The sequence below is a fragment of the Malania oleifera genome, chromosome 7 (assembly GCF_029873635.1).
Source record: "Malania oleifera isolate guangnan ecotype guangnan chromosome 7, ASM2987363v1, whole genome shotgun sequence".
NCBI classification, from domain to species: domain Eukaryota; kingdom Viridiplantae; phylum Streptophyta; class Magnoliopsida; order Santalales; family Ximeniaceae; genus Malania; species Malania oleifera.
This window is the reverse complement of record NC_080423.1, coordinates 552,386-573,911: the sequence shown is the minus strand read 5'-3', so window position 1 is coordinate 573,911 and position 21,526 is coordinate 552,386. Positions and strand designations below refer to the sequence as shown.

The 21,526-nt window shown below is 37.8% G+C and overlaps 1 protein-coding gene across 3 annotated transcripts in view; it reads right to left on the bottom strand.

The window, feature by feature from the left end:
- Nucleotides 1-21,526, bottom strand: part of LOC131160379 (phototropin-2) — a 192,871-nt gene that overhangs the window by 110,374 nt on the left and 60,971 nt on the right. For all 3 annotated transcript variants that reach the window (XM_058116010.1, XM_058116011.1, XM_058116012.1), the window contains one exon: nt 1,994-2,053. In XM_058116010.1, coding sequence (XP_057971993.1) covers nt 1,994-2,053 — 60 coding nt within the window. The remainder of the gene's footprint in view (nt 1-1,993; nt 2,054-21,526) is intronic.

Below are 21,526 nucleotides of genomic sequence, written 5' to 3'. Positions count from 1 at the left end.
TACAATTTACAACAGCATCTCAAGGCCTCCTTTTACATAAAAGATCTTGGTCTCCTGCAGTACTTTCTTGGCCTTGAGGTGCAGCTTACTCCAACTGGTATGTTGTTACACCAGCACAAATACACGCAAGAAGTGATTTCATTGGCTGGCCTCCAATCGGGTAATTCTGTTCTTACTCCCTTGGAGGTAAATCTTAAGCTTTGTCAAGAGGGAGGCGAGTTTCTATCAGATCCATCCTTGTATCGGTAGCTTGTAGGGAGTTTGAACTACTTAATGATTACTCGTCCTGATATTTCTTTTGCTTTGCAGCAAGTCAGTCAATTTATGCAAGCTCCCCGACATCTTCATTTAGCCATTGTCCGCCGCATTATCCAATCTCTGAAAGGCACCTCTACACATGGGTTGTTCTTTCCTAAGGAATCTTCCGTACAGTTGGTGGGGTATAGTGATGCTGATTGGGCAGGATGTGCAGATACTCGTCGCTCTGTTACTGGCTGGTTCATGTTCTTAGGCAATGCACTCATTTCTTGGAAGAGTAAGAAGCAAGACAGAGTTTCCAAGTCCTCCACTGAGTCTGAGTATCATGCTATGTCTTCCACATGCTCTGAGATACATGGCTTCATGGGTTATTGGGTGAACTTGGTTTTTCTCAGCTTCATTCCACTCCTCTTCATGCTGACAATACCAGTGCTATTCATATCGCCACTAATCCTATCTTTCATTAGCGTACAAAACATATCGAAGTCGATTTCCATTCCATACATGAATCCTTTGACAAACGAGTGATTATTCTTCCTCACATTTCCACCGAACGTCAAACTGCAGACATATTCACTAAAGCTCATTCTCGGCACCAGCATCAGTTCTTGGTTGACAAATTGATGCTTCTTGATTTACCAGCATCAATTTGAGGGGGGATGTTAAAGGAGATAATTCAGGCAATTAGGCTGTAAATAATGCCGAAAATCTGGCAGCATTTAAGTGCTGAAAATCAAGCAATTAGGCCATAAATAATGCTGATTAAGCTGTAAATAATGCTGAAAATCTGGCAGCATTTAAGTGCGGAAAATCAGGCAAAAACTATGCAAATCTCTTCTGTATAATGAAAGCAAATCTGATGGAACGGGTATTCAGACCAAAATTAACAACTAGAAGCTTTAGAGTCAGGATTTAGCCTCGCCGTTCACCAAGATATGAAAAGCCACAGACGAAAGGCACCCCCTTATCCATTTTATCCATCTCACTCCAAAACATTTTCTGTCCATCACTATCCAAAAACTGCAACTGGCACAATCATAGGCATTTTCAAATATCCAGCTTCAAAAACAAACCCCCCTCTTTCCTATGAATAGAATATTCCACAACCTAGTTAGCAACCAAAGCAGCATCTAAAATCTGCCTATTGCCAATGAATGCACTCTGACTATGGTAAATGATGTCCACCAAGACACAAGCCAATCTCTTGAATAAAACAATAGAAAAGATCTTATGGACAATAGTCACCAAACAAATAGGCCTGAAATCCTCAAATCTAGAGGCACCAATCTTTTTTGCGCACCAAGGCAACAAAAATTGAATTCATGCTCCTACACCCCATTATGGGGGAAATATTCTTGAAAAAATCTAAGAAAACCATCCTTCAAAAATCTCAACCACCTTAAAAAAAAAAAACATCATGTTGTAAATTTACAGTTACTTTAACACTAAAAAGTAAAATTGCAAAAGGCATGCCCTTTTTTTAACATCATGAACAAAAAGCCCTTCCCATTACTCCTGTTTAGAAAGATAGCAGCCAGATACACAAGAAGTTCCTTTGAACTGGAAATGAGTTTTTTTAGATTTCCATCATAAACTAAACTCAATTATGTCCATTATATTAAGCAAACAAGGAGTCACTAAAAGGAGTTACGACAAAAAAATTTCCAATGCTCTCAAACAATGATGAACAAATCAGCCACATTGGTCCAAACACAATGAAAAAGGAGTACCTTACCAGGTTGGCATCAGGAAGTTCTCGAACAGCTTCATCAACATTTTCTGCAGTAGCTTTGACCTGGCGGAAGAAACAAATGGGAAAGTGTTTTAGAGAATAAAAAGTACCACTCATTTTCCAAATTCAATGACTTTACCAAACATATCAGATGCCATAAAACACAAGTAAAATCAGTTCATTCAAGTTCAAATGATGCTCAGGCAGGATAAATCATTCATGGCAGCATAGCAATTTTCTGAAATAGCTAATATTTAATAAGAAATTGGATGAAGAGAAGCAAAAGTATCATACAGTTACTAGTAGAATAGAGGATCAATACGAAATCCATAGATGTTCCGAAATCCAAGTTAAAATTACTCATGCAATTGAAAAAAAAATAAATAATAACCATACTTGCTTGAAAGGCTTTCCCTAAAGGTCACATGGTGGGCGTAGATAAAAAGGTTATGTGTGTACATATATATAGATATACAAATATATATATATATACACACACACATATATATACAAAATGTGTTTTTGTCATTCTTTTGAAGTTGATAAAAAGGTGTTTAGTTTGGATAGTATGTGTTAGAGATTATTTATGTATTTTAGCATTATTATTATTATTAGTGTTAGTATGTTAATTAGTGAGAGAGTTAGTAAGGGTATTATTGTCATTAGAAAGTATTTGATTTGAATTACAAATAGAGGGAGAGACCTATCTTCAAGTTAAGTCATTCATTTAATCAAAATCTCAACATGGTACCAGAGCGCGATCCAACCTAAACCCTATCATACTCAGCCGCTGCCAGAAAACACATTTGTTGGCCTAACAAGGCTTAATCTCGTTTTGATGATAACAAATCAAGGTTACTAAATGTGTTTTCAAGTTAAGTTTCAGGACTAAAGTGATTTACGAAGTCAAGTGATCCTACTTGAAGAAGTATGAATGAATCTTAAACTTAAAGCTACAAGTCATGAGGAACATTAAGCCTATTGAAGAGTTGATTAAAGCTCAGACAATTATTGAAGCCTATATGACATGAAGACTTAGGAATCATTTTGTGTTTATCATTTGAGAGTCTCATGTAAGTACTTCTATTTTCAATATTGAAGTTCAAGCTCTTAGCATTTATATGGACTTAGAGACTTGATTTAGAGCATGGACAATAATTTTTTAAGGTCAAAAAATCTTTTCAAAGATAACAAAAACAAGTTTTGGAATTAAAATGTGAAAAACACTAAGTAGTGTAGTGGTCAGGCGACTGATGATTATCCATCAGGCGACTGATATGCTACTGCAGTGTTAATAAACACAACAGGGACAGGCGACTGAACCATCGGGGTCAAGTGACTGAACTGCTACTGCCTGTTCTGATGCGCTAATTTGAATTAGCTCAAGCAACTGATCTCCTAGTTCAGGCAACAGAAGCGTATGTTTTAAACTTTCCTAAAGCGCTGATTTCTAATTGATTGAGTTTCCAAACTTGGAGCAAACTTGGGGAAAACAGTAACTATCTTCCCTACTCCATATATAAAGAATATCTTTTCACAAATTAGGGTAACCATATACTCACACATACAATTCAAATTTGTTATACTCATGATATACTTTCTGAAAATCTGCTGTGAGCGTTTGCTGAAATCCTTAAGCGAAATTCTGATTTGATTTTCTGAAATCTACATCCTACAATCAGAGTTCTTGGGATATCTTCATGAGCTTCGATTTTATATTGATTATCTGAAGTATATTGTACTTTAATTTGTACAACTTCTGCTCTGCTGAGTGTGCTTATCTTGTACGAAATTCTCGTATTGCTATTCTTGTAATTTTGATGATTCAGGGTTTGAATCATTGCTTAGCGAGAGGGTGTTCTTGTAAGAGAGGGATCTCCACCTTCTAACGGAGAGAGGTTTACTTCACCTTTTGAATGAAGTGGTAAAGGGAAATCCTCATAGCATGTTGCTTGAGGCAAGGACGTAGACTGTAGGCCAAACCTTGTAAAAAATACGGTGTGTGCTATTCTTTCCCTATCTTTAAATTCTGCAAATTATAATCTGCGTGTATGTATCGAATTTGTTGGGAAATTTACTGAACGCTGAAGTTTTGATTGTGCTTGCTTCAAGATTAGTAAATTGGTTCTTGAAGAGTTGAATGATTTATATCTTTGGCTGAAATTTCAGACAAGTATTGAAACTTGAATCTGATTGTGATTAACAAAGGTAAAAGCAATTGTGGTTGTGTATATTGTTCAAAGCTTGATAATCTGAATTGTTGTCTTAAGAGAATATTGTCTTGTGTTATTACTGAAATTCAGATTTGAATATTGAAATAACTGATAACTAAAATTGCTGAAAGTCATATTTGAATTGAGTTTTCAGTTTCTTATATATATCTAGGATTGTCAATTGGCATAGTACGATCGCTGATTAGTTGCTTGTGTTTTAGTGTGAGATTGTGATTGGATTAATTTAAAAGGTTTACAATAAATCCAGATTCCGCTAGATAATTTTTAAATACCCAATTCACACCCCCCCCCCTTCTTAGGATTACACATAGGGCTGCCCTTCTCAGATCCACCTCCATCCTTCATTATTTCACAAAACCAACCATATAGCCAAAAATAGAACCCTCCGAAGCCTACACCCACAAAACCCCATAGCTGGAAACAGCCCTATGTGTCGCTACGCACCGGCCGACTGCCAGCAGTACTGATCCCACGTGCCAGCATGTGAGAGAGTTTCTGGCCACCTTTTTCTTTTCTTTTCCTCTGCCATGTTCTGATTCATTCTCTAGACAATATTGTCAAGCTGTTGGGCATGTTTTTTCCCCAAAGATTCAACCTTTTTCGACCACACACTCATGGTAATCAGTTAATTTTTGTCCGGTGTTTGTAAAGGCTTCTTTATGAGTTTCCTAAAGCAGTGGCAGCATTCGTAAGTTAATATTGTGAGGCTGTGGCAATGCTATCTCAGTTGGTAAGTCGTTCACCTCATCCGTGGTTGTGTCAGTGCTTCACATAGTTTGTGATTGTCACAATTAGTTTTCATTGTTCTTCTTGTTTGACATTGGTGTGGCTGCAAGTTTGTGAGTGTTAGGGTGGACTCTATGAATCCCAATTGTTGTCTTAATGCATGCTATCTGATCAATAGGATGCCATCCTCGATTTTTAGTGGTAAAATTCCCTACTCCATTCTCTTTCCTAATTTGCCCTATTCTCTCTCCCTCATATATTCGAGTGTGTGTCCTGTGTTCATCAACTAACTCCTGGCATGGACAAGTTGGATTCTCATGCTATAAAATGTGTCTTTTTGGGCTACTTATATACTTAAAAGGAATATCATTGTTATAGCCCTGAGTTGCATAGCTTCTTTGTTTCTATCGATGATATCTTCTTTGAGCCTACACCTTACCACACCCAATCCCTACGTGCTTCTGAGCTCAATAAGTCTCTTCCCCTACCTAACCTTCCAGATTCTACTTTGCTATCCTTGCCCAACCAACCATCCGAGTCTCCATGTAGTTTGAGTCTTTCTCATCGTCATGATCATCCTAATTTGCAAGTGTATTCCCAATGGCAACTCCAAGGAAGAGAGTGCCCTCTAGCTTCTACTATCACACCTTTGTTTCCTCGTCTGATGATCATATTTCCCATGATGTTGATCCTCCCATTGCAGTTTAGAAAGGTAAATGCACATGTACCCAACATCCCATTTCCAACTATGTTTGTTTTGAGTTCTTACCATCCTCCCATTAATGTTTTTTTACTACTCTATCATCTACTACCCTTCCTAAATTTGTTTCGAAATCTTTTGCCGACTCTGGGTGGAGGAATGCTATGCTTGAAGGGATGAATGCTTTACAGGACAATGGCAATTGAGACTTTGTATCTCTTTCTCCTGACAAATCTGTGGTTGGTTGCCACTACGTATACACCATGAAAGCCATCCTTGATGGTTTTGTGGCTCGTCTAAAGGTTTGTCTTGTTGCTAAAGGGTACACTCAAGTGTATGGTTTGGATTATTCAATACCTTTTCTTCGATTGCCAAACTTACATAAGTACGTCTGTTCATCTCCTTGGCTATTATTTGTCACTAGCCACTGCATTAGTTAGATGTGAAGAATGCCTTCTTCCATGGTGATCATGAGGAGGTCGATATAAAGCAGCCACCTAGGTTTGCTGCTAAAAGGGAGTCAAGCTTAGTGTGATGGCTCACAAAGGCACTGTACAGTTTAAAACAGTCTCCCAAAGCATGGTTAGGTCGTTTTAGTGTTGTGGTACTTGAGTTTGGTCTTCGACGATGTGCAGCCGATCATTCTGTGTTTTATCGTCAGACTTCAACGAGTCGAATCCTTTTTGTTATTTATGAGGATGATATTGTTATTACAAGTAGGGTCGGCAAGATCTATCAGCCAAGAGGGCCAAATCCCCCCTTCTTCTACTCTGATTGGCTTGAAATCATAGGGATTTAGACTTGTAGATTTGGCTTGTTTCAGTTTTGGACCATTTGGTGCTCACGATTGGTGAATCAATCGCCTCGGTTGAGACTCGCCACTTGAGGGCCTCAAGCTATAGTTCATGTTTTTTTGTTAAGATATTAATAAATAAAATGGAGTGCCGTTTTTTTATATATAAAAATATACATATATGTCACTTTATTTGAAATTTTTTTAAAAAAAATAAAAAATAAAAAAATTATATTTTTAAATGGTTTACTTGCTTATGACCTATTTATTAAATGGGTGGGTTTGGGTTTATATGTTAGTCACTCGTTAATAAACGAGCAAACCCAAACCCAACCCGTTTAACCCTTACCCACTTACGACCCGTCTGGACCCGACCCATTAACCCGTTTTGCCATCCCTAATTACAAGTGATGATGATAAAGGTATTCAAGGTCTTAAACTTCTTCTACAGACTAAGTTTCAAACCAAATATTTGGGACCTTTGAAATACTTCTTGGATATAGAAGTATCTAGAACTCGTATGGAACTATTTTGTCACAGAGGAAGTATATTCTTGATGTATTGGATGAAACTGATTGTAGGGATCTAAACTGATTGATACACTCATGGATCCTAACAGCACGTTAGTGTGGGATATGGGTGATTTGCTACCTAATCCTAGACAATACCGGAGACTTGTTAGAAAGTTGAATTATCTCACAGTTTGGGACGCAGTAATTCACATCTTAAGGTATCTCAAAGGTGCACATGGGAGAGGCCTTGTATATTGTGACTAGGGTCACACACTTATACCCATGGATATACAGATGCAGATTGGGCTGGATTGCCTTCCGACCAAAGATCCACAACTAGGTACTATATCTTGACTGCTAGTAATTTGGTAAGAGTAGGAAACAAGCTACGATGACCAGGTCAAGTGCTGAATCAAAATATAGAGCTATGGCTCACACTACCTTTGAACATGTCAGAAGAAATGGGTTTTTCACATTTTCAACCTATGAAGTTGATGTTGATAATCAAGCTACTCTTCATATTGCCTCTAACCCCGTCTTTCATAAGCAGACGAAACACATTGAATTTGATTGCCACTTTGTTCTATAGAAACTTGTGTAGAAGCTCACTACTACAACTTATGAAGTCAGATATGTAGCTCGCTAATTTGTTTACTAGAGCGTTGGTGGGGGATGCTCATGTTGAATTTATTTGTAACAAGCTAGAAGCATATGACATTTATGCTTCAGCTTGAGGGGGAGAGCTAATAGGTTGTTTATGTTTTCTAGTATTATTATTAAGTGTGTTAGTATGTTAATTAGTGAGAGCTAGCAAGGGTATTATTGTCCTTAGAATGTATTTGATTTCTATTATAAATAGAGGGAGAGACCTATCTTCAAGTCAGGTCATTCATTTAATCAAAATCTCAACAGTATAAAAGTAGTGAATTGTGCACTAAAAAACTCTTTAGCATCTTCAAAGTATTCAAACCGGAACACCAAATTGAGTCTTTATTTCAAAACAAAAGGCACAAAAAAAAATGAAATGACTCAGAACAATCTTTTATTAAATATAACCAAGTCATTCTTGATTAATCATCCACAAAGGTTACAAAGTACCGAATCCCAACTTCGACATGACCCTACTAGGACCATAGAGATCTGAATAAACTAAAATAAAAGGGCTTGCAGCCCTTTTATTGACCCGGGAAGCAAAAGAAACACGATGGTGCTTTCCTAACTAACAAGACTCACACTCGAGACTAGACACAGAACTCAAAACTTGGAACAAGACATTTTAACTTTTTTAATGAAGGATGACCCAAGCGACAATGAATTTGGAAAGGTGTGGCAGCAGTAATGCAGGCAGCAGAAGGAGATAATGGCTCAAAGTGATAAAGTCCACCAACTTCACGCCTTCCGCCAATAGTCTTCCCTGCAATCATCTTCCTGGTCTTCACATCTTGAATAACCACAGAATGAGGGAAGAATGTTACTGAAAAATTCATGGATTTAGTAATTTTGCTAATGGACATAAGATTGAAAGGAAATTTGAGAATATATATAATCGAAGGAATAGAAATAGAAGAAGTGGGATTTACAATCCCAATTCCCTTGACTGCAGTAGTGGATCCATTAGTAAGAGCAACACAAGCTAATTTTGCAGGATATTGAAGAGTGGAGAAAAAGGTAGGTATACCTATGATGTGATCAGTGGCAGCAGAGTTTATGAGCCAAGGACTAGGACGAGAAGTACTGGATGACAGGCATACTGTGAGCTTACCTATTTGGGCAAGAGATGCAATGGGAAGAGAAGCTTGTTGTGACGCTTGATACTGCTGGACCTTGGAATACTCTTCGTCTGAAATAGAGACAGTACGTTGCCCCCCACTCGACCCCAAAGGTGAGGAGTCGGTGGTGGCTGCATTGGGCCATTGGCTACCCCCAAAGGTGTGAAGTCAATGGTGGCTGCATTGGCAACACGTGAAGGTCTGCCATGAAGATCCCAGCACTGCTCAATACTATGATTACTTCGTCCACAATGAGTGCACTTGCAAGGACTACCTCTGCCCTGTCCGTCTCTACCACTACAACTAATCAAATGACCTTGATAACTTTTGCGGCCGTTTGGTCGAGAACTAGAATCACTCTGGGTAGCAAAGGCTGTCCTTTCAGAGCCAGTTGCAGGGGCAGGAGAATGCATGTTAAAGGAAGCATGAAGGACAAGAGAATAAACATCAGCAAATGATGGCAGCTCAACACTACTGAATATCTAGGACCGAACTGCCTCAAACTCAAGTCTCAAGCCTTCTAGAACACAAAGAGATGTCATCTGCTCCCGCTGCTTTTACATCTCACGAACATAGGCATTTATAGGTCGCACGATGTTATGCTCCTCATCAATATGCTTTATCTCTAAAAAATAATCTGCAATGCTCCTCTCTCCTTGTTGTAACTGAAAGTACTCCTGGGATAAATCATACATACTTGTAATGTTACTGGAGTATAGAAGTTTGAAAAAATCCCAAATCTCCTTGCACGTATCTAAATGCATACACATCTGTGCAATTTGTGACTCCATCGAATTCCATAAGGGGGAAACAAACAAGGCATCTTCCTGAACCCACACGCCTTTTCTCTTCTCATAAGAAGAATCAGATTGGAAGTGGTCAGATTTTCCGTAATCTTGCTAAATAAATCCAAACAGCTTTCTTTCCATCCAACTTTTAAGTTGTTATTGCCACAGCAATGTAGGAAACTAATTTTTGAAATTCATAGATTCCATCCCAACACTCACAAATCAGCAATCACACCACAAACAAGAAGAACAATCTAAACTAATTGGGATAATCACAAACTACATGAAGCACCAACACAATGGCGGACGAGGTGAACAACTCATGATGGATATAGCACTGCCACAGCACTCAAAAATCAGCAACCACACCAAAAACAAGAACTATGAATAGCCGGAACAATCACAAACCATGCGAAGCACCGACGCAACCACGGACAAGGTGAACAACTCACCGACGGATGTAGCACTGCCACAGCCTCACAACTGAACATAAAAACGCTGCCAAGGCTCTAGAAAGCTCACTAGGAAGCTTTCACAAACCCTGAACAGATATTAACAGAATACAGCGAGTGCATGGTTGAAAAAATTTTAATTTTTTGAGAAAAAGCGTAATAGCTTGATAATATAGTCTCAAGAAGGAAACGGGGCATGGAAAAATAAAAAAGAAAGAAAGAAAAAAGTGGCTAGAATTGCTCTCACGCGCTAGTGCATGGGGGCCCGTGGAATGCCTTCCAACGATAGGGTTTTGTGGGGTGGGTTGTCAGGGGGGGGGGGGGGGTATATGGTTGGTTTTGTGATTTAGTATATAAGAGGTGGATTAGGGAAGAACAGCCACAGCCAATGGTGTTTTCCAGCAATGGCTGAGGGAAATAGGGTTTAGATAGGATCATGCTACCATGTTAAGATTTGATTAAAAATGAATGACTTAACTTGAAGATAGGTCTCTCTCTCTATTTATAATACAAATTTAAATACATTCTAATGACAATAATACCCTTACTAACTCTCACTAATTAACATACTAAGACATTCAATAATAATAATAATAAAAGACATATATAACCTCTAAGAATAGACTTTTCTATTTGCTTGTTAGGAGACTCAATAATATATATATTTTATTTAGAGTTTGTTTTAGATCAGCATTATTATACATATAAATATTTAAAATTATTTTCCCTTTAGTTATCCCTAATCACAAACTTATATTTATCTTTTAAAAAATTTTAATGACATAAGGTAGTACAACATAAATTAAAATATTAAACTTACATTTATATGAACTAAATCATTTGTTTGTTTATATCAACAAGTAATTTTAGATTTAGCTGTAAAATACATTACTATATAATCAAAAGTTAAACAAGATTAATTTGGGCATCTAGACTCGTTTTAAGCTCGAATAATAAATGAGTCAAACATGAACAAGGCTGAGTTCAGCTAGTTTAATTAACGAGCCCAGCTCGAGCTCAATTTTAAAGGATTGTCTACTAGATGAGTCAAGCATGAACATGCAAAAGCTCGGCTTGCTCGGCTTGATTGCAGCCCTAGATGTAATATAATAAGTAATTTGCAATTCTCAATTTTGATAATACAATATAAAGAAGTTTTGAAAATAATCAAAGAAATATTATGCCTATCGTCTACCACACATATCATCAACCACATAATCATAAAAAGCAAAATTTGTCCATTGTCTTCTAGGATGGCCAAAACATCATATCCATAAACATTACTACACTAGAAATTGTTAGGTTATATATATCTTTTAGTATTATTATTGAGTGTGTTAATATGTTAATTAGTGAGAGTTAGTAAGGGTATTATTGTCATTAGAATGTATTTAATTTGTATTATAAATAGAGGGAGAGACCTATCCTCAAGTGAGGTCATTCATTTTAATCAAATCTAACATGGTATGAGAGCATGATCCTATCCAAACCCTACTTCCCTCAGCCACTGCCGGAAAACACCATTCTTGCAACTGTTCTTCCCAGATCCACCTCCATCCCATACTAAATCACAAAACCAACCATACACCCATAATCAGACCCCCCCCCCCCCCTTACGACCAATCCCACAAAACCCCATCGCCGGAAAGCACTCCACACTGCCCCACATGCTAACCAAATGCCGGCAGGGCTGACCCCACGCACCAACACATGAGCGTTCCTTTCTTTTCTTCTGCCATGCTTGATTCCTTCTTTAGAGTATATATCAAGTTGTTAGGCCAGTTTTTTGCTAAAAAAATTCAACCTTTTTCCACTACGCACCAGCAGCATTCCGTTAATTTTTGTTCAGGGTTTGTGAAGGGTTCCTCCTGAGGTTTTTGAGTCGTGGCAGCATTCGTATATTCATTTGTGAGGCTGTCGCAGTGCTATATCAGTCGGTGAGTTTTTCACCTCGTCTGTGGTTGCGTTGGGGCTTCACATGGTTTGTGATTGTTTTGGTTATTGATTGTTCTTCTTGTTTTTTGGTGTGGTTGCTGATACATGAGTGCTGTGGAAGCACTATATCCGTCCGTGAGTTGTTCACCTCGTTCGTGGTTGTCTTGGTGCTTCACATAGTTTATTCTTGTCCTGATTAGTTTTGATTGTTTTTCTTGTTTTTGGTATGATTTCTGATATGTGACTGTTGGGATGGAATCTATGAATCCCAAAAATCTGTCTCCAACATCGCTGCCGCAAATAACGACTCAAAAGTTGGAAGGAAAGAACTATGTTCAATGGTCTAAACCTGTTTGGATTTAATTAGAACGATTAGGGAAATCTAACCACTTGCTCCAATCTGATTCTTCTAATGAGAAAAGTCGTGTGGGTTCAGGCAAATGTCTTGATTGTTTCCCTTTTATAGAATTCGATGGAGCCACAGACTGCACGAATGTGTATGCATTTAGATATGAAGCAAGGAGATTTGGGATTATGACAAACTTCTACAATCCAATAACATTACATGTATCTATGATTTATCCTAAGAGTACTTTCAGTTACAACAAGGAGATAGGAGCATCACAGATTATTTTGGACAAATGAAGCGCATTCATGAGGAGCTTAATGCCATGCAACCTATAACTACCAATGTTCATGAGATGTAGAAGTAGAGGGAGCAAATGACAGTTCTTCATGTTCTAGCAGGCTTGAAAAAACTGAGTTTGAGGCAGTTCAATCCTAGATACTCAGTAGTGCCGAGCTGCCATCATTTGCTGATGTTTAGTCTCGTGTCTTTCATGCTTCCTTTAGCACACATTCCCCTGCTCTTGCATCTGGCTATGAGAGGGCAGCCTTTGCTACACAAGGTGATTTTAGTTCTCCATAAATAAAACTGCAAAAGTTATCGCGGTGGTTCGAGTGGTCGTAATGGTAAAGACAGATGAGGTAGAGGTACTCCTTGTGAATGCAGTCATTGTGGACAGAGTAATCATACTATTGAGAAGTGTTGAGATCTTCACGGCAAACCTTCACGTGTTGCCAATGCAGCCATCACCGACTCCTCACCTTTGGGGCTGAGTGGGAGGCAACATACTGTATCCATGTTAGAGAAAGAGTACTCCAAGTTTCAGCAGTATCAAGTGTCACAACAAGCTTCATTTCTCATTGCCTATCTTTCCCAAACAGGTAATCACACAGTATGCCTGTCATCTAGCACTTCTTGCCCTAGTCCTTGAACCATAGACTCTGCTACCACTGATCATATCACAGGTATACCTAGCTTTTTCTCCACACTTCAATATCCTACAAATTTACCTTGTATTACTCTTGTTGAAGGATCCACTTCTGTAGTCAAAGGAATTAGGACAGTAAATCCCACTTCTTCCATTTCTCTTCCTTCAATTTTATATATTCCCAAGTTTCCTTTCAGTCTTCTGTCCTTTAGCAAAATTACTAAATCCATAAATTGTTCAGTGACATTCTTCCCTGATTTTGTGGTTATTTAGGATTTGAAGTCGAGAAAGATGATGGGTGGAGGGCACGAAGTTGGTGGACTCTATCACTTGGAGCCGCTATCTCCTTTTACCACTTGCAATGCTACTGCCACACCTTTCCAATTCATTGCCTCCTAGGTCATCCTTCATTGTAAAAGTTAAAATTTCTTGTTCCTAGTTCTAGTTTTGTATCTAGTCTTAATTGTGAGCCTTGTCAGTTAGGAAAACACCATCATGTTTCTTTCGCTTCCCGAGTCAATAAACGGGCTGCAAGCCCTTTTATGTTAGTTCATTTAGATGTTTGTGGTCCTAGTAGTGTTGTGTCCAAGTTGGGTTCCCAGTTCTTTGTAACTTTTGTGGATGATTATTCAAGAATGATGTGGTTAAATTTAATAAAAGATTGTTCTGAGTTATTTCATTTTTTGTGCCTTTTGTTCTAAAATAAAGACTCAATTTTTTTCTAGTTTGAATACTTCGAAGATGCAAAAGAGTTTTTCAAAGCACAATTCACTACTTATATGACCAAGTTTGGTATTTTTTCATCAATCATCTTGTGTCAACACTCCTTAACAAAATGGGGTTGCAAAATGGAAAAATAGACATATTCTTGAAATCACTTGCACCTTGCTTTATCAAATGCATGTACCTGAAGTGTTTTTGGGCGATGCTGAACTTACTGCTTGTTATCTGATAAACAAAATGTCATCCTCTGTTCTTAGTGGTAAAATTTTCTACTCCATTCTCTTTCCTAATTCACCTTTATTTTCTCTTCCTCGTATATTTGGATGTGTCCTTTTTTCATCAACTAACTCCTAGGAGGATAAGTTGGATCCTCGTGCTATAAAATGTATCTTTTTGGGCTACTCATATACTAAAAAGGGATATCATTTTTATAGTCATGTGTTGCACCTTTTCTTTTGCCTAATCTTCTAGATTCTACGGTGCTATCCTTGCCCAACCAACCAAGTCTAAATATAGTTCGAGTCCTTCTCATCTTGATCATACTAATTTGCAGGCGTATTCACAACGGTGGCTCCAAGGAAGAGAGTCCCCTCTAGCTTCTACTACCACACCTTTGGTTTCCTCATTTGATGATCATACTTCCCATGACGTTGATCCTTCTATTGTTGTTCAGAAGGGTAAACGCACATGTACTCAACATTCCACTTCCAACTATGTTTCTTATGACTCCTTATTACCCTTCTATTAGTGTTTGTTACTATTTTATCATCTACTACTCTTCCTAAGTCTATTTCTAAAGACTAAGCCCATTCTAGGTGGGGCGATGCTATGGTTGAAGAGATGAATGCTTTACATTACAATGACACTTTGGACTTGGTACCTCTTCCTACTGAGAAGCTTGTTGTTGGTTGTCGCTAGGTTTACACTGTGAAAGTCAACCTTGATGATTTTGTGGCTCGTCTAAAGGCCCGTCTTATTGCTAAGGGATACACTCAAATGTATGGTCTAGATTATTCTAATACTTTTTCTCTAGTTTCCAAACCTACATCAGTACGTATGTTCATCTCCTTGGCTACTACTTGTCATTGGCCTTTGCATCAACTAGATGTGAAAAATGCATTCTTATATGCTGACCTTGAGGAGGAGGATTATATGGAGAAACCACCTAGTTTTGTTGCTTAGGGAGAGTCAGGCTTAGTGTGTAGGCTCAAGAAGGCTTTATATGGTTTAAAACAATCTCCCAAAGCATAGCTTGGTCATTTTAATGTTGTAGTACTTTAGTTTGGTCTTTGACAGTGTGTAATCGATCATTTCGTGTTTTATCGTCATACTTCATCAGGTAGGATCTTTCTTGTTGTTTATGTGGATGATCTTGTTATTACAAGCAATGATGATAAAGGGATTTAGAGTCTCAAACTTTTTCTACAAACTAAGTTTTAGACCAAATATTTGAGACCGTTGAAATAATCTTGGGTACGGAAGTATCTATATCTCATATCGGAACTATCATGTCACAAAGGAAGTATGTTCTTGATTTGTTGGATGAAACTGGCATGTTGGGATCTAAATTGGTTGATACACCTATGGATCCTAACCGCAAGTTAATGTCGGATATGGGTGATTAACTGCTTAGTCTTGGACAATACCGGAGACTTGTTGGAGAGTTGAATTATCTCACAGTTATTCGGAAAGATATATATTTTACAACAAGTGTTGTGAGTCAATTACTAGATTCTCCAAGGATAAGTCATTGGAACGCAATAATTCACATCTTGAAATATCTCAAAACTGCACCTAGAAGAGGTATTTGTATCGTGATTAGCGTCACACTTATATCCATGAATATACAAATGCAGATTAGGTTGGATCACCTTTCGATCAGAGATCTACCACCAGGTACTGCTTCTTGGTTGGTGATAATTTAGTTTCATGGAAAAGTAAGAAAAAAACTGTGGTGACAAGATCAAGTGCTGAATTAGAACCTAGGGCTATGGCTCACACTACCTGCAAACTTGTCTAGTTGAAGAACATGTTCGAAGAATTGGGTTTTTTGCCTTCTCAGCCTATGAAGTTGATTTGTGATAATCATGGTCTTAAATTTCCATGAAATTGTCAAAATATCCATTGAAATTTCTAGTTTCCGTCACCCTTGAAATTGAAATGACAATCGATTTCCATCTTGCATAATTTCCGTAGGAATCTCAACGAATCATCCGAAATTTATCGAAATCTCAACATTTTTAGTGGAACTTGCCGAAATTTGAACCATGCAATAAAATTTCCTCGGAATTCAAATGAGAGATATAGGAGTGAAGTGAAATTTCTCTATTTATTTATTTATTTATTTTTATCAAAACAAATTATTATTACACGTGCTTTTGAAATTACACGAAAAAATAAACTTATAACAACATTTTATTTAACCATTCATGTCTAAACTATCATTACTTGTATACTAAATAATATTTAAATGATTTATGAATTTCATTTGTATTAATTGATTCATTAAATATGTTTGATGCACATTATCTCAAGCATATGTTTGATGCAAACATTATATTACAACTTCTCCACGTCATACACAACATAGATGTATTTACTTGTAATATATTAGTCCCAAAACTTACATTATTATGTCTATTAATCATTTCTAAAGCTTCATAAAAGAATTTCATGCTTTACTACTGATTTGGAGCTTCAAAATTTGAGTCGAAATTGAAATTTAAGACTTTGGTGATAATCAAGCTGCTCTTCACATTGCCTCCAACCCGGTCTTTCATGAGCGGACAAAGCACATTGAAGTTGATTGTCACTTTGTTCAGGAGAAACTTGTGCAGAAGCTTATTACAACCGCTTATGTGAAGTAAAACATGCAGCTTGCTAATTTGTTTACCAAAGCGTTGGGGGGTGCTCGTCTAAAATTCATTTGTAACAAGCTAGGAGCTTACGACATTTATGCTCCAGCTTGAGGGGGAGCCTTAGAGGTTATATATGACTTTTAGTATTATTATATTAAGTGTGTTAGTATGTTAATTAGTGAAGGTTATTAAGAGTATTACTGTCATTAGAATGTATTTAATTTGTATTATAAATAGAGGGAGAGACCCATCTTCAAGTTAGGTCATTCATTTTAATCAATTCTAACAGAAATAAAACTAAAAAATATAAAGATTAAAACACTCAAACACTTGCCAATATCACTATCTATCCTATGCATTTTTTCATGGGTCCTAAGTAATTGTAGGTTGACATTATTATTACTATTTTCTTTTCCGTATAAGCATTAGAGGCAATTTGGGTTGGTCAAGAGGGTTAGACATTAAATCTGCAAACAACCCATATAGTTGGGCTATGAAAAATGGAAAATTGCCAACCGACCCATAAACCATTTGAAATCAATTTTTTGGGTGGTTCACTTCGGGTTGGTGGGATTGTTCAACACCTCTAAAAGATATGCTCCAAGCTGTAAATTAAGGGAGGATAAATCACACACCTACCTTGCAGCCGAAAGGGCTTTCTGATCCACCAATTTCTAAATCGGAATCTCTCCTTTAAATGAACAAAACCCCCTTCCCAAAACTTTTACAAAACACAAGTCAAAAGTCTTGTTTGCGATCTGCACCAACATGAGGATATTCTCTTCCCTACCTTCTTTCAAACCGATTCAAAACGGATACTTCCGCAGGGGAGAAAAAGAGTGAGAGCCAAAATGAGAGAGAGAGAGAGAGACTATGAATAAGAGAGAGAGTTGAAGTGCAAGAGAGAGATTCTTGGAGATCTATTAAAGCAAGATAGTGTAATTCTCAAAGACCCATCAAATCAAGGAGAAAGATGACGGAGAAGCACTTGCTAGGGTGTTTCCAAGGAAGATGGACACCTAGTTGAGGAGAAACTGCTCTCGAACAGTTGTCAAAGAAGTGCCAGAGCAGACACTATACTTTTCTCAAAGACCTGTCAGAGCAAAAAGAAAGAGAGACAACGGAGGAGTACTCATTGGGGTATTGCTGGACATTTGTTCATTAGTTGTGATCAATGATCATAGGAGTTTTAAAAATTTTAAAATATTCAAGGCCTGACAATTGATACTTTTTTTTTTTTCAAGAAACTAAGCTTGATACCGTATTTTGGAAGGTGGGGTGTTTATAGAAGGCTCTCGCTTCTCAGGGAGTGACTGGGGGAGGATTCTTATTACGTGGTATACCATCTCTATTTCTAGAATTGGTAACCTTGTAGCTTTCTTACCCATTTTGTTTTTGTTAGAAGCTAGAGTTAGGGGACAATGGGGGTATACATTGATCTATGGTCCTACTAAGCCCACTCTACTCTTATTTTTTGAGATTAGTTATTTGGTGTATTGTTTTTGTTATCCTAGATGGATTGAAGGGAATGACTTTAATGTCATGAGATTTCCGAGCGAGCGAAAAAATAGGGTAGTTAGGTTTTTTTTTAATAATAAAAGAAGAATTCATTAATAGAATAAGAATATACATCAAGGAGAATAAGACATCTCCTTAACAAAGTCTGGAAAATCCAGAAATAAAGAAAACATAAAGGAAAACCTACAAACTAAAGAACAAAAGAGAAAAAACCATCACGAGCTAGCACTCCAACACATAACGCCATGTCAACGGAACAGTAAACAGCAAAGAAAAAAAGGATTTCTTTCCTTACTTCAGCCCACATTTATTTCCTTATATTTCAATTCATTATTTTGTACAGTTAACATATATTTAGTTTACATGTATAGGGCTTGACAGATTATAGTTTACTTGTATAGGGCTAGAATCATGCTAAACCTTATTTACTTTCCATGTATAGCATTCTTGTAAAGTCTATATATAATATACAGAACTCAAGGTCAATTCATTCGGCCATTCACAAAATAACTGACATGGTATCAGAGCCAGCCAACTGCTAGTTTTTTATTTCCCGTTCGATTTTTTTTTTTTTAGGTCTTCTCAGTTTCGTGGCTATTGTGGTTTTGTTTTCTCTTCTGAAATTTTTCTCTGTTCTTTCAGTACTTCTGTGGCTGCGTGGCTGTCGGCACAGCAGGTTTCTGGGTTACCATTTATTCCTCCAATTTATGTCCTTGTGATTCTCAGCAAGCAGGCAACAGTTTTCTGTTGCTGTTTGTGACTTTTGGCAAGCAGGCACAGTAGGTTTCTGGTTTGCCACTTATTTCTCCAGTTTCTGTTGCTGTTTGTAACTCTCGGGAAGTCGGCATGTGACTTTCGGGAAGTAGGCACAACAGGTTTCTGGTTTGCCACTTATTTCTCTAGTTTCTGTTGCAGTTTGTAACTCTTGGCAAGCAGGCAACAGCTTTCGGTTGCTGTTTCTAGCACTCATCTTCTAGGCACAGCTGGTTTTTGGTTCAAGATTTAATTTTAAGTGCAGTTTTTTGGTTCAATATTTTTAGTGCAGGGAGCTTGTTCTTGGTTTTTTCTTTGTACCTGCGTTGTTTATTTTGGGCTTCTAGATTTTTTGGTGGTCTGTTTCTTTCGGCACAGTCTGTTTCTTTTTTGGCTTCTCAATTTTATCCATTATTTAGCATGGACTCCGCACTTGTGTGTGCCAAGTTTACGGGCAACAATTATTCTACGTGGGCTTTTCATTTTAAACTTTTCCTGAAGGGAAAAGATCTTTGGAGTCATATTGATGGCACGGATTGTGCACCCAATCCTGATAAATCCAAGGAGTTCGCAGCTTGTCTTTCATGGGCTGTGCTTGATGCTCAGATTATGTCTTAGCTTCTTGGCTCAGTTGAGCCACATATTGTCCCCAACTTGCGACCTTATCGCACCGCTCAATCTACGTGGAGTTATTTAAAAACAATATATCATCAAGATAACAGTGCCCTTCGTTTTCAGTTACAGCATGCAATTGCCATGTTTCAACATGACAATCGTTCCATCCAAGACTATTATTCGGGGTTTCTGACTCTTCGGAATGAATATTATGATCTAGTTACTTTGGATGTTCCTGTGGCTTCTCTTCTCATTATTCAACGTCTTCACGAGACTAGTCGTTGTGATCAATTTCTTATGAAACTCCGCCCCAAGTATGAATTTGTTCGCTCATCTCTACTAGATCGCTCTCCTGCTCCTTCTCGAGATGTTTGTTTTGGTGAGTTACTTCATGAAGAACAACAGCTTAGTACTCAAGTTACTCTGGCACAATCTCACGGTAGTTCCGGGTCTGTCCCTGTGGCTTATGCTGCTCAACAACAAGGACCGCCTGCTCATTCTAGCACTTTGTAGTGTTTTTTTTGCAAAGAATTTGGACATATCACTGCTAATTGTTCCAAGAAATTCTGCTCTTAATGCAAAAAAAACGGTCACATTATTAAAGAATGTCGTATCCGCCCACATAATCCCCAGGCCCAAGCATTCCAGACTTCTATTAGTGTATTCCCCCCCCCCCCCAACAGTCACTTTTGCAGCCCCTGGCTCTTCTTCAGGTGACTTCTCTATTCCTGCACCTCCCCCAGCGAATTACTGCACACCCAAAATGGTGCAACAGATGCTAATTTCGGCATTATCAGCAATGGGGCTCCAAGGTAACAATTCTACTAATCTCTGGTATGTGACTCGGGTGCCTCTAATCACATGACGAATAATCCCACTACCTTGTGTCATGGTCAATCTGCTATTCAGACTGCCAATGGCAGTTCTTTGCCAATAGTTACTGTCGGAGATGCCTCTTCTAAGTTCAGTAATGTGTTTCTTGCTTCTCAGCGTTCCACGAATCTTAATTTTTATTTCTGTTGATCAATTAGTTGATAACAATTGTGCTTTTAATTTTTCTGGTAATAGTTGTGTTGTGCAGGACTAGGTAACAGGGGAGCCGATAGCAAAGGGACCTAAAGTGGGATGCTTGTTTGCACTACTTTTGCCTGTTCCAGCACATTCTCCAGTTTCTTCTATTAAGTATTTTTCTTGTAATAATGTTTCAGATCTTAGTATGGCGTGGAATCATCGTTTAGGCCATCTCAATACTCAGATCTTATCTCATGTATTGAACTCTGGTTTACTTGGTAATAAAGAACGTTCTTCTTTATCTCTTGAGCATGCCTCTTGCAAACTTGTTAAAAGCAAAACTCTCTCCTTCCCTTTGCATGCTAGTAGAGCTTCTTAGTGTTTTAAGCTTACCCATAGAGATGTTTGGGGACCTTCGCCGGTTAGTTCACATGAAAAATTTAAATACTATGTGACTTTCATTGATGATCGTAGCATATTGACTTGGGTCTACTTTATTTTTGGCTTTTAAAGGCATTATTCATCAATGTTCATATACTGTTACTCCCCAACAGAATGGAGTAGACGAATGGAAACATTGTCATCTCCTAGATGTGGCCCGTACTCAATTGGTGGAATCCTTTGTTCCATCCTTATTCTGGGTTGGGGCTCTGAAAATGCTACTTACTTGATTAATTGTTTACCTTCTCAAGTCCTACTCGTGGATTCTCCCTATTTCTGTTTATTTGCTAAGCAACCTAGTTGCAATAACCTCTGTACCTTTGGTTGTGTAAGTTTTGCTCATTTACCTCCTCATAAGCGACATAAATTATCTGCTCAATCTGTTCGATGTGCATTTTGGGATACAATGTGTGTCAAAATGGATTTCTTCGCAT